The sequence below is a fragment of the Lepidochelys kempii genome, chromosome 1 (assembly GCF_965140285.1).
Source record: "Lepidochelys kempii isolate rLepKem1 chromosome 1, rLepKem1.hap1, whole genome shotgun sequence".
NCBI lineage: Eukaryota > Metazoa > Chordata > Testudines > Cheloniidae > Lepidochelys > Lepidochelys kempii.
This window is the reverse complement of record NC_136380.1, coordinates 135,711,775-135,727,620: the sequence shown is the minus strand read 5'-3', so window position 1 is coordinate 135,727,620 and position 15,846 is coordinate 135,711,775. Positions and strand designations below refer to the sequence as shown.

The window sequence follows — 15,846 nt, the reverse complement described above, 5'->3', positions numbered from 1 at the left end:
CCAATAAAATAAAAACCATCGGGATCTTATTAAAGGGGGAAAGGCAAAATGCCACATTTACTGTGAATACAGAAAGAATCATAGCAAGCAGTTAGTTATAACTTTAACATTCCATTCAATTTCATATTTATTCACACATTCATTCATACACACACAGATTCTGCAAGGTTGTTATCATAGTTACCAGCCTTAGAGTTGCTCATGCCAAGCCACTGGCCAGGTGGCCTGGACATGAGGAGGGAGCAGGGCCTTGTCAGATGCACATCTAATGCTCCTGGAAGTTGGTTTGCAGAATCAGACCCCAAAGTTCTCACTTTCTAGAGTCCATTTTTATAGGAATTTCTTCCTATGTCAGTCTATGGGAATTGCTTCATCATGCTGTTGCTGAATCAATCAGCAGATGGCACATTCCTGACGGCTCCGTGTTGTTCTTCGGTTCTCCCATCCTTGAGGCTATTGGGTGGATTCCAGTCTGCCCTCCAGGTGTCCTCTGGTTGTTTCCATTTGACGCCTTCTTCGACCCATGGACACTGGATTCTTAGGCTGGCACCTCCCTGATCACTCAGTTATTATCCACACCAAGCATCCATCCACATACATCCTCTATCTCTATTTTAATCACAATTGTTAACAAAGCGAGATAAATACAACAAAAGGGCGGGGAGTCTCTGGGTGCTGCTTCTGTTGTTACAAAGAATTGCTTTGAGAACAGACTCTGTCTTAGGATGTACGAACACAGTTAGCAGCTTGCAAGTTTCACACAGAGAGGGAGAGAAACAGTACCAAAACCCAAGAGACCTCTTAATTAGTAATACCCTGGAATTTAAACTCTGGGGAATCAAACTCATTTGTGATTTTAATACAGAACTTCCTTAATATGATCCAACATAAGGGAGAAGATAATAGAAAAGCCCTTATAAGCTTTATTGGTCCATGTATTCATTTCTGTTAAAGGATCAAATTACCACGTCCAAAATCACTGACTAGAGTGGAGCTGCTCAGGTATAACTGAGAAAAGTATTGTTCCATTGTGTTCTGTTTTACATTCAGTGAGTTGGATTCTCCCATTTAAGTATCACTAGCTGATGACTTGTACAAACTTGGTTGATTTTGTTGTCATCTAACTTTCATGTCATTTTTCCTGATAAGGCAGTTTGGGTTAGATCTTCATTGGGGCCTCTGGGAGTGTAGGCACCCCAGTCTTATTGACTTGTAATGCAGTAGCTCTCAAACATTTTTACTGGTGACCTCTTTCACATGTCAAGCCTCTGAGTGTGACCTCCCTTATAAATTAAAAACACTTTTAAATATATTTAACACCATTATAAATGCTGGAGGCAAAGCGGGGCTTGGGGTGAAGGTTGACAGCTCACGACCCCCCGAGGGGTCCTGACCCCCAGTTTGAGAACCCCTGTTCTAATGGGATTTGGGCATGAAACACCTTTGGGCATACTTGAAAATGTCAGCCTATATTAATAGGTCTATCAGCGAATCAGTTTATTAGCATGATTTCCACTAATAGAGTAGAAATTTTTATTTTTATTCCCTATGGTAGATAGCCATTTGCACCCATTAAGAGGAATGCTGATGTAAGAGAAGACCCAATTCTAAGAGTGAACATGCAGTCCACAAAGCTACAGAACCGACCCCATTATTAGACAGACCAGTGTAGTTTGGAATCTACTGCCCCATGCCAGTAGCAAGGGCAGCTATAAGACATCTGACATTGGATCCAAGCATGGGTAATTGATGGTCAACAACCAGAGTCAGGCAGTGAGGTCACAGTGTGTACACTTTCTATGTGTATAACAGGTGTGAAGAAACCAAAAGCTGATTTTAAAGAAGCAAACATTCTAAATCAACACAAGACGAAAACACACAACGAAGCACCACTAGACCACTTGCAAGTGTCCCTGTTAAGCCGCAACTATTGTTAGTAAGTATCATTGGACTGAAGTATAAAAACTGTTTCATTAAAAGGTAGCCAAAGGTAAGACTGTTCTTAATTCTCACTAGCAAGTTAGATAGTTTTGAAAGTTCCATGATGTTAAACATACAATTCATAATGGCTAATTACATGTGTAATTAGTGGTGATAACTGACAAGTATTGAGAAACAATTTACACAAATCATCAGTACAGCACAGTATCTGTGTATATGATCTTCCACTTGCCTGTAGTATCATAACTGACATTAATTCAGGCCAAAGTACTGTAATGTTTGCTTCCTTCATACTTCCTCAAACACTTTAGTAGAGATGCTGTTTTAACTAGATCCAATGATGCTGTTTTAACTAGATTCTAATTATGTACTCAAAACTGATAATGTCTCAATACAAAGATATCTGCTACAAAGAAGAAGACATTCTTCTCTCTTTACCGTCATTTAATGGAATCTGTGTACAATGCATTATATCTTTTATAATTTTCTGTTAGCACTACACTTTTTAGATTTTGCCAGAAAAGGCTTTCAGCATGTGGATTCTTAGGCCAGTCAAGAACAGAGCTCTTGCATATCCTCCTCCTCAGCCTCAGGTACTGGGAATGCTGTAGCACCGGCTCCAGTAGAATGAACACAATCACATCCGTATTCTCATCCATTAGTCTCTGCAGAGCGATATAAAAAGCAGTTTTAAAGTTCCCATTTTTCACATATCTTTCGGTTAGAACAAAGATGGTCTTTCTGCTGTGATGGATACTCTGTGCAAGGTTGTCAATGACAGCCTTTCCCGGCTCCCAGTCCCTTTCCTCCAAACAAAGCAGAACTTGCTTGTCTTCACTTTCCTCTAGATGAAATCGTAGTTCATTTATTACCCAGTCAGTTACTGTTGCATCCTGAGTATCATAGGCGACATAAGCATCATAGAGAGCTTTGGTCATGCCAAGAGATTTATATCCTTTTAGTTTTGCTGTACAAAAATAGTAAATATACCAGGCATCCCAATAAAATAAATGTTTTGTGATAGCTGTTGTCATAATGGTCAAAATAATGAAGAATGATAAACAAAAGCATATTGCTGCAACCTTATCCAAAGTACAGGCGTATATGTCTAAACTTATGATGCTCTTCCCTTTTTGATCTCCAGGTGTTGCACAAATGACATCTGTTGCCAGTCGTGGGATACTAATATTAACATAATGATTTATCCAGTTTTTGAAATCAACAGTTGCACAGGTGCATTCGAAAGGGTTTCCTTTTAAGTCCAAAAGCTCTAAATAAATTAAGTTATCATACTGAGGTATTGACTGGTTTATGGAAGGCAGCTCATTGTAACTTAAATCAAGGTGCAGGAGACTGCTGGCTTTATTAAAAAATCCATCAGCAAGCTGAGAAATCTTGTTTTGTCGAAGCACTAGTCTCTGAAGGGAAGCTGTGCAGTTGGCAAGGTTATCAGTTACAAAGGACAGAGCATTTGAGCTCAGGTCCAGTAATGTGAGGTTCTGAAATTGTTGCAGGGCTGTCCATTCAAAGTACTTTAATTCATTGTTGGTTAGGTATAGCTCAATTAGACTTTGTGGCAAGCCACGGAATGCGTTGGTAGGAATTTTATGAAGTCTGTTGTAGGATATGTCAAGATGAGTCAGATTGCAGAGTCTTTTAAAAATATTTATGTATCTATTATCTCCATTTTTCCATAAAATATCAAGGCGGTTTCCTCTGAACACTAACTCTTTCAGGGAGCTGCTAGTTAGATTAGGCTCTGTGAGTGTAAAAATTTCATTGTAACTTAAGTTTAAAACTTTTAGATACGGAAGATTTTCAGTAAATCCCAATCTGTGTGTTATCCCTGACACAATAAAATAGTGTACGTTGTAGCTGAGGTCCAGTACCTCTAGCCTAGGCAGTTCATAAAATGCATATTGATAAGCCAAATCAAGTTTATTAAAAGACAGATCTAAATATTTGAGATTAGGTAGAAAGATAAATTCAGTGCCATTCAAAGCTTGTCCAATGCCATTTGAGGACAAATTCAAACATGCTATATCATGGAAACCTTTAAATTGCTGTTGGTCAATGAAGAAAATACTGTTTAAGCTTAGATCTAATGATTTACCATACATGCTGCATTGGGGTTTGATTAAAGGAAAAATGGAATTATACACACTGCTACTGTCTTTGCCTTCTGCTGGTACCATACTATTTACTGATGGCTCAAGATCAGTATCTGTTGAACGACTTTGAATTACATGATTTTGGACTGATTCTCCTCTAATAATACTATTATTGCTGCTCTCTAGTATAGGTGATATCCTGTTGTCAGACAAAGAAATTGTAGTCAGATTAGCAAAGAGCTGAAACACACTGAGATCAATTTGCTTGATAAAGTTGACTCCTAAATTGAGGACGTGTAGTTTGGTAAGATTTATGAGGGGCCGAAGGTGTTTGCTCTTAAGTTCCTTGAACACGTAACCTCTTAAGTGCAGTTGCTGGAGAGAGACCAGGTTGGAGAACTTGTCTGAAATATTTATATACCTCGGGTATGATTTCCTTGCATAGTTAAAAGATAAATCAAGCACCTCCAAATAAGGCAGCTGGAGTAAAAATTCTCCAGAGGCTATTTCCTTTATTAAGTAGTTAAATTCAAGATGCAGCACCTTTAACTGTGTTGTGTTATAAAACCAGCTGGCCGGTAAGCTAATGAGAGAGGTACTGGAGAGGTTTAAATTCTGTAAATTTTTCAGATGCTGGAAAGCAAGAGGATGTATTTGAATGGCAGAGTCCCCAGTGCAAGGTTCACATGGGTAGGGGGCATTGTAGCACCTTGGACAGTTCCCACTTAAGTCAAGGACTTCTATATTAGACAGTTCATTAAAATCATCTTGGTAGATGGTTTTGATCTTGTTGCTGCTGAGGTAAAGTTTCCTTAGAGATGAAGGCAGTTTGCTTGGAACTCGGGTCAGGTTGTTGAAGGCAAGTGACAGGACTGTCAAAATAGTGAGGTCTGAGAAAGCTCCATTGTCTGCAAGGAAAGCTTTTTCGCAGGGATTGCCATAATAACAATTCCCATCCATATACAGTTCTTTCAGTTGTGTGAGTTCTGAAAAATTTTGCCGGCAGACAGAAAGTATGTTGTTATATCTCAAACTCAGTGAGGTTAAGGACAATGGCATCCCAACTGGTATTTTACATAGGTGATTTTCATCAGCTAGTAATTCCCTTAGCTTTGTTAAGTTAGCAAAAGCTCCATCTTCAATTACCATTCCTTTTTTACACAAATCATGAGCCTCTTCCTCTGCCTTAGAGTAGTGATTTCTGTTTAGATCTATTTTCATAAGATTATTCAGGCCCTGAAAAGATTCTTTAAATACCTCCTTTATAAGGTTGTCTGAGAGCTTTAATTCTGTTACATTACCATGCATTGCAGTAGGCACACTTCTCAGTTGACGGGCACTGCAGTCAAAAATGACGGAGGAGTTATTCACGCTGACATCACATGGCAGGGTTCTAGGATACTTGGTCTCAGCGAGAATTTCTGAAGTACCATAAGCCAGAAGAAGTAGCCATATTAGATTTGGTATTGTGGGATTCATGTTTCCCTTAAAAAAGAGAGTGTGCTTTTTATAATAATAAATAGGTAGCATTACTATAGCAGTTTTGAAACTAGCATCATCAGTTCGTCAATTCATAGTCCAAGGTTTGCAAAATTGGGTGCCTGAATTTCTGGTGCTGAATGTAAAACAAATTTAAAGGGCCTGATTTTTAAGAGATGGAGCTGAGCAGTTTCTGAAAAGCAGATCTTGTCAAGCTTATCTCAGCTTGAATACCCAAAAATATAGGCACCCAAAATCACTAGTCTTTTTTTGTACATTGTAGCTGTGGTTTTTAAGACATTTTAGTTTGTCTTCTTTATCCCTCCCATTACAAGTGCAACCAAAAAGTTTAGTTACAAGGTTGATAGGAAATTATACATAGTATAGAAATTAATTATAATGGCATCTTAGCATCATCCAACCTGTGCACAGAATGAGGCAGGTGTCTTGTACTTAAAACAGCATGTGCTCATGTAATTAAAGATTGTATCAGAATGCATATGCACAAGGGAACTGAATTAAGGGTTAATTAATTCTGGCATTTCCTAATTTTCAGTGATTGCCTTTGGAACCTTCATGTTCTTTTTAATGCAAGTTATTTTTCTGTCACTATCTAGAAAGCAAACTGAACCCCCCCCCCTAAAATCTTGCATCTCATAGAACCATATTGATGCCCACAATGGTCATCAGAAGGGTGAGACCTTTCGATCCACCGCACAGTCCTCTACTGCTTGAGCTAATGGAGTAACTAGCAGTGTTAGTAGGCTGTTCTCCTCTCTGCTGCACCAACCACTGCAGGCAGATGAGAGACATATTTTGTCAGTGCATTTCTCAGCTATTTTCTAAACAGCAGAAGAATATTGGTATACAGGAATCTAGACTCCAGTTGCTGGTTCTGGAGGGGAGTATTCTCCAGTGGTTACAGACCTTTTTGCTTCTTTCCCCATCATCAGCCCCCCCTCCACACACTTTTGCCTCTGTACCCTAGCATGTATCCTCAGCCTGTCCTCTCTCCTTCTGTCCTATCCAGGTTGCTCCTCTTTCCCTCTACTCCCCATATAACCTGCTCCTAACCCTGCCCTTCCAACTCTGCCCTCACTCCTCTGCATTCATGTCAGGATGCTTCTCCCTTCTCTTCCATGCTGCCTGGATATCATGGGGGTGGGGATGGGGGAGCACTGAGAACACAGGAGAGGCAATCTCCTGCTCTCAGTTCCTGTGCTCAGTACCAAAATGGCTCCCACAATTACAGGGAAAGCTTTGCTCCAGCCCTGGAGCTGGACCACATTCAGAAATGAACAGCCCCAGTCTTCTCAGTCTCTGCTCAGTGGAAGTCTGTCCATGCCATCTTTTTTGCCAGCTAGGTTTCTTTTTAAAAAAAAATGATTAAAAAAAAATGGACAGCTAAACCTGAAGCCATTTTTAAAAAGCTCTACCTAAAATCTGTATAACAGAATAAATAGGGCAAGTATTTGTCAAAACAAAAGTAATATGGGAGAGAAAGTGGCAGGAAGAGCCTGGGGGGAGTATGAATAGGAAGGCACTGGCAACCAGTTTGAAAATGCTCACCCTGCCTCAGCCAGGCTACCAGTTAGGCATATGGATCAGATTTAGACCAGGGTTCCTTATCATTCTATCAGTTCCCTTGAACCCTCCAATTCCTTCTCCCATTTTCTAGTTTTAAAATATTGTAAAATATTTGGGGCCATGCTCATACACAGTGGAGATGAGTACAACTTCCTTGATTTCAGTAGAGTTGCACCCACTTATGCCAAAGCTGCAGTAGACCCCATGAGTGTCCATGTTTTGCCAAGAACCCAGTGTTGATTAGTGCTAATTTAATGTATAAAAAGCTAGGTGGGAGAAGTATGTTTTGTGATTTCCCTATGCAACAAACTAGCTAGCTGAGCTCACATGCAGTTTATGTTAACAGGACCCTGAAATGAAGACAGTAATGCTACACATCCATGTTTAGAAGCAATAATTCAGGGCCACCTTTCCAACAGCATGTTACGTGCATTTATTATTTGTTGTTTGATTCTTTTCTAGTGCTTAATTACAGGTGCTGAAATAAATGTATTAAAACAGTTACTACAATGGTATCATTTGTTAGAAAAAACTTGAAGATACACAAGTCATGCAATTCAGTTTCAATTCAGTGGAGGTTTTGCCTGAGCAATGAGTGCAGGACTTAACTGGGCTTTCACAGCTACTGTACAGGCATCACGTGCCTCCCTGAATATGTACAAACACCACCAGCAATTCCAGTTGTGAAATAGGAAATATGATTTATTGCTAGCAGAAAACAAACAGTTTGGAATAGCTTCTTAGACTTAGAAAAAGCTGATCAAAATGGCTTATTAGGCAGCATTTTCCTTGGAATTCACTATACTACTTTTTCATTGCTTTATTTCCCTTTCTCGGCCTTATTGGATAAAAATTATTAGGGAATGATCCAAAGCCCATTGAAGTCAATAGAAAGACACCTATTGACTTCACTGGGCTTTGGCCATGAAGGATTTTATGTGACTATTATGGTCACAAAAAGACTCATGCTTTATTTACTCTGCATTAACTGTCTCAATAGCCATGTTGGTTTGAAATCACTCCATGATAGCTGCTTGTGTCATATTTAGAAATACCTGAAATTCTGAGGATCATTTTGACCCCCTGCTCCTGCTCCCAATGAAGTCAGTGGTAAAACTTCTATTGGCTGAATTGGAAGCAGGAGCAGCTTCCTTGTCAGCAACTGTGGTTTACAAATGAGATGCCCGCAAAAACCCTAAATATTTGAACCCTGTTTGGGAAACAGAGAATTGAACTTTAGGTAACAAGTCAATTTAGGTTCTCATTACAATCTTAAGGGTATGTTCACACTGCAAGTAAAGGTGTGATTGCAGCTCAGATAGACAGAGCTGCAGTAGCCTGGCTAAAAATAGCAGTTTAGATGCAACATTGTGAGCTGTACAAGTCTGCCTGGAACCCTGGGTACCAACATGGGTTGCTACAGCCCACGCATCTACCCTGCTGTCTTTAGCCATGTTAGAACAGTCATGTGAAGCTGCTGTGTGCACGTCAGTTTGAGCCATTTGTAATGTTGTTGCAGCCAGGCTGGCCCCAGAATATTAGAGACAAGGTGGGTGAGGTCATATCTTTAACTGGGCCAGCTTTTGAAGTGAGACCTCAGGTTGGAGTGTACATCTGGTTCTGATCCTGCAAACATTTAGGCAAATGAGTAACAGTTGTACACAGAAGTAGTCTTATTGAGCTCAGTGGAAATACTCAGCACCATGAATTTATTCACTTGTGTGTCTGTAGGATCAGACACAAAGTTTTATCCTTCAGATGTCTTTAGTTTTTTAGACAAATGCTAAAAAGAGAGGAAAATTGATAGGAAGGAAACTCTTAACATGCTGAAGGCAAGATTCATAGTGTAACTGATAAACATATAAACAGGAAGAATGAAGGGGTAAAAGAAGTGGAAAGAAGAAAGGCAAAGAAGCCAAGGAGATCATAGTCATACAATTTTTTTATTATTATTTTGTAAAAATTGTGTTCAAGTTATATATCAGATAAAACTAGGCACTGTATAATCAAAACACTTTACAATTTAACAAAATTACATTTAACTTAGAAAATGATGAATAAAAGCATCCAAGTTTTAGAATGATCTGTAGCAGATTGATAAGCCACAGAAAAAGTAAGACTTAATATTTAAACAAAATATAAAATTGTCTAATCAAACATTTTTTTAAAAAGATTGAAATGTTTTTATTCCTTTCAACATGATAGAGTTACCAGTGCCACTTCCTAACATCCAGCTGCAGCTTGCACAATAGTTAAAAGCACGCGTTTATTCCAGACTTCCTGCTAGTTCAAGATTTTCTAACTAGATGCTGTGGTGCTGATTCTGATCTCGTTTACTCTCACATAAATCAGGAAAAAACCCAATGTTTCTTTAAAATTCATGGCTGTATGTATGCACTTTTGTAAAATAAAAATACTTACTTTCTTTATTTTTCTGCTATACAAGATGTCAGTCCAGTGAAGAGTTTTTAAAACAGAGCAGAAGGGGTGAGCACCAGAGGCTGAAAGCACAGATGGTAACTGAAGTACACTGATCAACTTCCCCAAACTGGCCACTACAGTGACAACAGAAGCTGGCTTGTGGTTTGCTATAGCCCAAGTGGGAAGAACAGAAGCCACACCTATTTTGATAGTATAATTTATTGACTCATTTGGCACAAGAATATGCTGATAAGTTGAAATGACAAAACATGGCCAATTGAAGCATGGTTGAACAATAACTTTGTAAGCCAGGGAAAGTCCATATCAGAGAACAGAAAGCTGGCAAACTATTGGGAAAATAAAACTTAAATCAGAGGAAAAATTCACAAAAGCTGAGATTTGCTTAGGCAGCACAACATGAGGATTATTCTTTGTTGTGTCTTTTGTCCTTTAAACAATGATAATTATGGGAAGAAAGAAACCACATGGGCACAATGGGATCCAGTTTACCATGTTTACTAATGATACGCAACATGCAAGGCCTAATTAACCTATACAGATTGCTGCTTTGGCTGGTTTGTAAAATGTCAAATACAGTGAGACTACTAAATGGCTCCCAAACTACTTAAAGGGATATTATCCTCTTCAGGGGCAGCTTTGAAAATTTACAGTGAAATACATGCTCAGCTGAAAAGCATAGCTTTCAGATAACGAGGTGGTATGTGAGTGCTAAGTAAGATCGCTTTGCAAGGTAGTTGTAACATGCATAGAACAGTGTACATATATTCATATGTTACTGTCTTCATGGCTGGAAGAGGTATGATTTGTGTTCCCACCAACTTCACATGATTGAGGACCCCAGCAGGTCCTTCTCTTCCCTCTCCCTTACTGCCCTCCACCCCCACCCCAATCTATCAAGGGAAGGAAGAAAGCCCAGAGACTTCAAAGTGACTAGGTTTTTTGGCTGAGCACCTGTGAGCTCAGGATCATGTAATAAGCAAGGGACTGCCTGGTTTCAGTCTCAGCTCCTAGTCAGAGGCACACATAGCATGTTATCTTGGGGGTTGGACTGGATTTTGGAGAGGTGAAGATATGTTTTTCACTATCATGTCATCTCGTTCTCCACACTGAAGTCAGGACCTATCATGGTGAAAGACCAGTTTTAATTATTAGTTGGGATGCCGATTCTGAGACATTATACTGCTCCAATGCACTGTTACAGGCATAGTGGAATTTTAAGGCAACTTGCTATGAACGAACATTGACAGACTGACATAGATCCACATGCTCCCCTCCCACTTTGTCACATCATCTTGACATGTCTCCAAGGTTCACAGATGACTTGTCACTGATTAAGGGTTTTGGAAACAGTCTTGAGACCTAATGCTCCAAACCAGACCAACTGCAGCCCACAGAACTTTTACATTCCCATGCTGTGGTTGTGAGAGAAACAATACCTCAGACAGCTGCAGCGGCACAGGAGCTAGCAAACAGAGCTGTAAACAGGGGAGTTTGAGTGGGAGTTTGAAAGCGGAGTTTGTCTTGTGGTGCTTGTGTGGGGTTTGGTTTTGCTGTGGGTGGTGGTGTTTTGGTGTGGTTTGTGTTTCCCAGATTAACAGGGTTTAGGTGGGAAGGCTATGACAGATTCAGAGGTGGCAGTGGGAGTGACCCATGTAGCAGATGACACAATGAAGATGACTGGATGTGGAAGCTGTGGTATGTACATGATCCTGGAGGGGGCACCTGGTAAGAGTTTTGTCTGCATGAAATGCCGTCTGATAGAGCTGATGGAGGAAAAGATCAGAGGTTTGGAGATGCAGGTGGAAAGTCTGGTAGAGTTTAGGAAGGGGTTTGAGCAGATTATGGAGCAAAGACATGAGGTATCTGAAGGGAAAAGCTCAGACTTGCAGATGGAAGCAGGACTAGGGAATTCTGAGGGGAGACTGGGTGAGGAAAGTGGTCAGTGGAAGCATGTGACTAAAAGAACTAGGCAGAGGAAAAGACGGGCTAGTGAAGGAGAAATAGAGCTTCAGAATAGGTTTGCAGAGTTGGAAAATGAAGAAGGGGCTCAGCAGGTAGTCACTGAAGGTGACAGGGCAAGGAAGAAGAGAAGAGCGGTTAGTCCTATAGGAAAAGGGGAAGAGTTAATGGAGATTACACCAAATATGAGCCCCAGGAGGATACAGGATGGGTTAAAAAGGATTACAAGGGAGAATGGGAATGGAAAAAACTTGCAGCCAGAGGGAACAGGGGATAGACTGGAGAATAGCACCGTCACTAGGAAAAGGCAGGTCTATGTGATTGGGGACTCTTTACTGAGAAGAATAGATAGGCCTGTAACCAGAGCTGATCCAGAAAATAGGAGGGTGTGCTGTCTTCCAGGTGCTAAGATACGGGATGTAGACCTGAGGTTAAAAAGGATTCTAAAGGGAGCGGGAAAGAATCCCCTAATTATCCTTCATGTGGGAACAAATGATACGGCTAGATTCTCGCTGGAAAGTATTAAGGGAGACTATGCTAGGCTGGGGAGGACGCTTAAGGAAATTGAGGCTCAGGTGATCTTTAGTGGGATTCTGCCTGTTCCTAGAGAAGGGCAACAAAGGTGTGACAAGATTATGACTATCAATAGATGGCTTAGGCAGTGGTGCTATAAGGAGGGCTTTGGGATGTATGGCCATTGGGAGGCATTCATGGATAGAGGACAGTTCTCTCGGGATGGACTTCATCTGAGTAGGGAAGGAAATAGACTTCTAGGATGGAGGCTGGCACAACTGATTAAGAGAGCTTTAAACTAGGAATTTGGGGGAGATGGTTGGGAGATGTCCAGGTAATCTCCACGCCAGAATTTAGCATAGAGTGGAAAGAAAATGAAGTAAGAGTGGATACAGCTGTAGGTAGGAGGAAGGGCAGTGTAGATACAAGTCTAATAGGTTATACTGGTAGTAAAATAACCGTGCCTAATAGGGTACAGAATGTGAGTGAGGCCAAACAGCAAAAATTAAGATGTTTGTACACTAATGCAAGGAGCCTAGGTAACAAAATGGAGGAACTAGAGTTACTGGTGCAGGAAGTGAAACCAGATATTATAGGTATAACAGAGACCTGGTGGAATAGTAGTCATGACTGGGCTACAGGTATTGAAGGGTATGTGCTGTTTAGGAAAGACCGAAATAAAGGTAAAGGTGGTGGAGTAGCACTGTATATCAATGATGAGATAGAATGTAAAGAAATAAGAAGCGATGAAATGGATATGACTGAGTCTGTCTGGGCAATAATTAAATTGGGGAAGAAAACTATTAGAGCCTCCCCTGGGATAGTGCTTGGGGTGTGCTATAGACCGCCGGGATCTAATTTGGATATGGATAGAGCCCTTTTTAATGTTTTTAATAAAGTAAATACTAATGGAAACTGTGTGATCATGGGAGACTTTAACTTCCCAGATATAGACTGGAGGACGAGTGCTAGTAATAATAATAGGGCTCAGATTTTCCTAGATGCGATAGCTGATGGATTCCTTCAACAAGTAGTTGCTGAACCGACTAGAGGGGATGCCATTTTAGATCTGGTCTTGGCGAGTAATGAGGATCTCATAGAGGAAATGGTTGTAGGGGATAATCTTGGCTCAAGTGATCATGAGCTAATTCAGTTCAAATTGAATGGAAGGATTAACAAAAATAAATCTGCAACTAGGGTTTTTGATTTCAAAAGGGCTGACTTTCAAAAATTAAGGAAATTAGTTAGGGAAGTGGATTGGACTGAAGAATTTATGGGTTTAAAGGTAGAGGAGGCCTGGGATTATTTTAAATTAAAGCTGCAGAAGCTATCGGAAGCCTGCATCCCAAGAAAGGGGAAAAAATTCATAGGCAGGAGTTGTAGACCAAGTTGGATGAGCAAGCATCTTAGAGAGGTAATTAAGAAAAAGCAGAAAGCATATAGGGAGTGGAAGAAGGGAGGGATCAGTAAAGAAAGCTACCTTATTGAGGTCAGAATATGTAGGGATAAAGTGAGACAGGCTAAAAGTCAAGTAGAGTTGGACCTTGCAAAGGGAATTAAAACCAATAGTAAAAGGTTCTATAGTCATATAAATAGGAAGAAAACAAAGAAAGAAGAAGTGGGACCGCTAAAAACTGAGGATGGAGTGGAGGTCAAGGATAATCTAGGCATGGCCCAATATCTAAACAAATACTTTGCCTCAGTCTTTAATAAGACTAAAGAGGATCTTAGGGATAATGGTAGCATGATAAATGGGAATGAGGATATGGAGGTAGACATCACCATATCTGAGGTAGAAGCGAAACTCAAACAGCTTAATGGGACTAAATCGGGGGGCCCAGATAATCTTCATCCAAGAATATTAAAAGAATTGGCACAAGAAATTGCAAGCCCATTAGCAAGAATTTTTAATGAATCTGTAAACTCAGGGGTTGTACCGTATGATTGGAGAATTGCTAACATAGTTCCTATTTTTAAGAAAGGGAAAAAAAGTGATCCAAGTAATTATAGGCCTGTTAGTTTGACATCTGTAGTATGCAAGGTCTTGGAAAAATTTTGAAGGAGAAGGTAGTTAAGGACATTGAAGTCAATGGTAAATGGGACAAAATACAACATGGTTTTACAAAAGGTAGATCGTGCCAAACCAACCTGATCTCCTTCTTTGAGAGAGTAACAGATTTTTTAGATAAAGGAAACGCAGTGGATCTAATTTACTTAGATTTTAGTAAGGCGTTTGATACTGTGCCACATGGGGAATTATTAGTTAAATTGGATAAGATGGGCATCAATAGGAAAATTGAAAGGTGGATAGGGAATTGGTTAAAGGGGAGACTACAACGGGTCCTACTGAAAGGTGAACTGTCAAGTTGGAGGGAGGTTACCAGTGGAGTTCCTCAAGGATCAGTTTTGGGACCAATCTTATTTAATCTTTTTATTACTGATCTGGGCACAAAAAGTGGGAGTGTGCTAATAAAGTTTGCAGGTGATACAAAGCTGGGAGGTATTGCTAATTTAGAGAAGGACAGGGATACCCTACAGGAGGATCTGGATGACCTTGTAAACTGGAGTAATAGGAATAGGATGAAATTTAATAGTGAGAAGTGTAAGGTCATGCATTTAGGGATTAATAACAAGAATTTTAGTTATAAGCTAGGGATGCATCAACTAGAAGTAACGGAGGAGGAAAAGGACCTTGGAGTATTGGTTGATCATAGGATGACTATGAGCTTCCAATGTGATATGGCTGTGAAAAAAGCTAATGTCGTCTTGGGATGCATCAGGAGAGGTATTTCCAGTAGGGATAAGGAGGTTTTAGTACCGTTATATAAGGCACTGGTGAGACCTCACCTGGAATACTGTGTGCAGTTCTGGTCTCCCATGTTTAAGAAGGATGAATTCAAACTGGAACAGGTACAGAGAAGGGCTACTAGGATGATCCGAGGAATGGAAAACTTGTCTTATGAAAGGAGACTCAGGGAGCTTGGCTTGTTTAGCCTAACTAAAAGAAGGTTGAGGGGAGATATGATTACTCTCTATAAATATATCAGAGGGATAAATACCAGAGAGGGAGAGGAATTATTTAAACTCAGTACCAATGTGGACACAAGAACAAATGGATATAAACTGGCCACTAGGAAATTTAGATTAGAAATTAGACGAAGGTTTCTAACCATCAGAGGAGTGAAGTTTTGGAATAGCCTTCCGAGGGAAGTAGTGGGGGCAAAAGATCTATCTTGCTTTAAGATTAAACTCGATAAGTTTATGGAGGAGATGGTATGATGGGATAACATGTTTTTGGTAATTAAATATTCATGGTAAATAGGCCCAACGGCCTGTGATGGGTTTTTAGATGGGGTAAGATCCAAGTTACCCGGGAAAGAATTTTCTGTAGTATCTGGCTGATGAATCTTGCCCATATGCTCAGGGTTTAGCTGATCGCCATATTTGGGGTCGGGAAGGAATTTTCCTCCAGGGCAGATTGGAAGGCCCTGGAGGTTTTTCGCCTTCCTCTGTAGCATGGGGCACGGGTCACTTGCTGGAGGATTCTCTGCTCCTTGAGGTCTTCAAACTACAATTTGAGGACTTCAATAGCACAGATATAGGTGTGAGGTCTTTTTTAGGAGTGGTGGGTGAAATTCTGTGGCCTGCATTGTGCAGGAGGTCAGACTAGATGATCATAATGGTCCCTTCTGACCTAAATATCTATGAATCTATGAATCTATACCTCCATTTATGGACAGTGACACAGCTTCAGCGAAAGCTTGACAAGATGAGTTCTTCAGAATATTGAGCAGTTTCTTAAGCTTCCTTCCTG

At 40.2% G+C, this 15,846-nt stretch overlaps 1 protein-coding gene and 1 long non-coding RNA gene across 3 annotated transcripts in view; one reads left to right on the top strand and one right to left on the bottom strand.

The window, feature by feature from the left end:
- Window positions 1-15,846, top strand: part of LOC140915413 (uncharacterized) — a 111,521-nt gene that overhangs the window by 69,603 nt on the left and 26,072 nt on the right. Inside the window, exon 3 of one of the 2 annotated variants that reach the window (XR_012160161.1) lies at window positions 1,813-1,979. The exons of the other annotated variant lie outside the window; for it this stretch is intronic. This is a non-coding gene — a long non-coding RNA (uncharacterized LOC140915413). Of the gene's footprint in view, window positions 1-1,812; window positions 1,980-15,846 lie in introns of those variants that run through there. 2 annotated transcript variants of the gene reach the window in all.
- Window positions 2,328-15,762, bottom strand: TLR8 (toll like receptor 8). The gene is made up of 3 exons (XM_073332670.1): window positions 15,757-15,762; window positions 9,540-9,785; window positions 2,328-5,537 (listed from the first exon to the last, which is right to left on the bottom strand). The coding sequence occupies exons 1-3, from the start codon at window positions 15,760-15,762 to the stop codon at window positions 2,382-2,384; spliced, it is 3,408 nt and encodes a 1,135-aa protein (XP_073188771.1). The 3' UTR covers window positions 2,328-2,381.

What these genes read in the sequence shown, in the direction of transcription:
- TLR8 (XM_073332670.1), bottom strand. An exon ending in ATAGCAGAAAAATAAAGAAA is followed by an intron (nt 5,538 to 9,539) that starts GTAAGTATTTTT and finishes CTCTTTTTTAAG; the next exon opens with GGAAACATGAATCCCACAAT.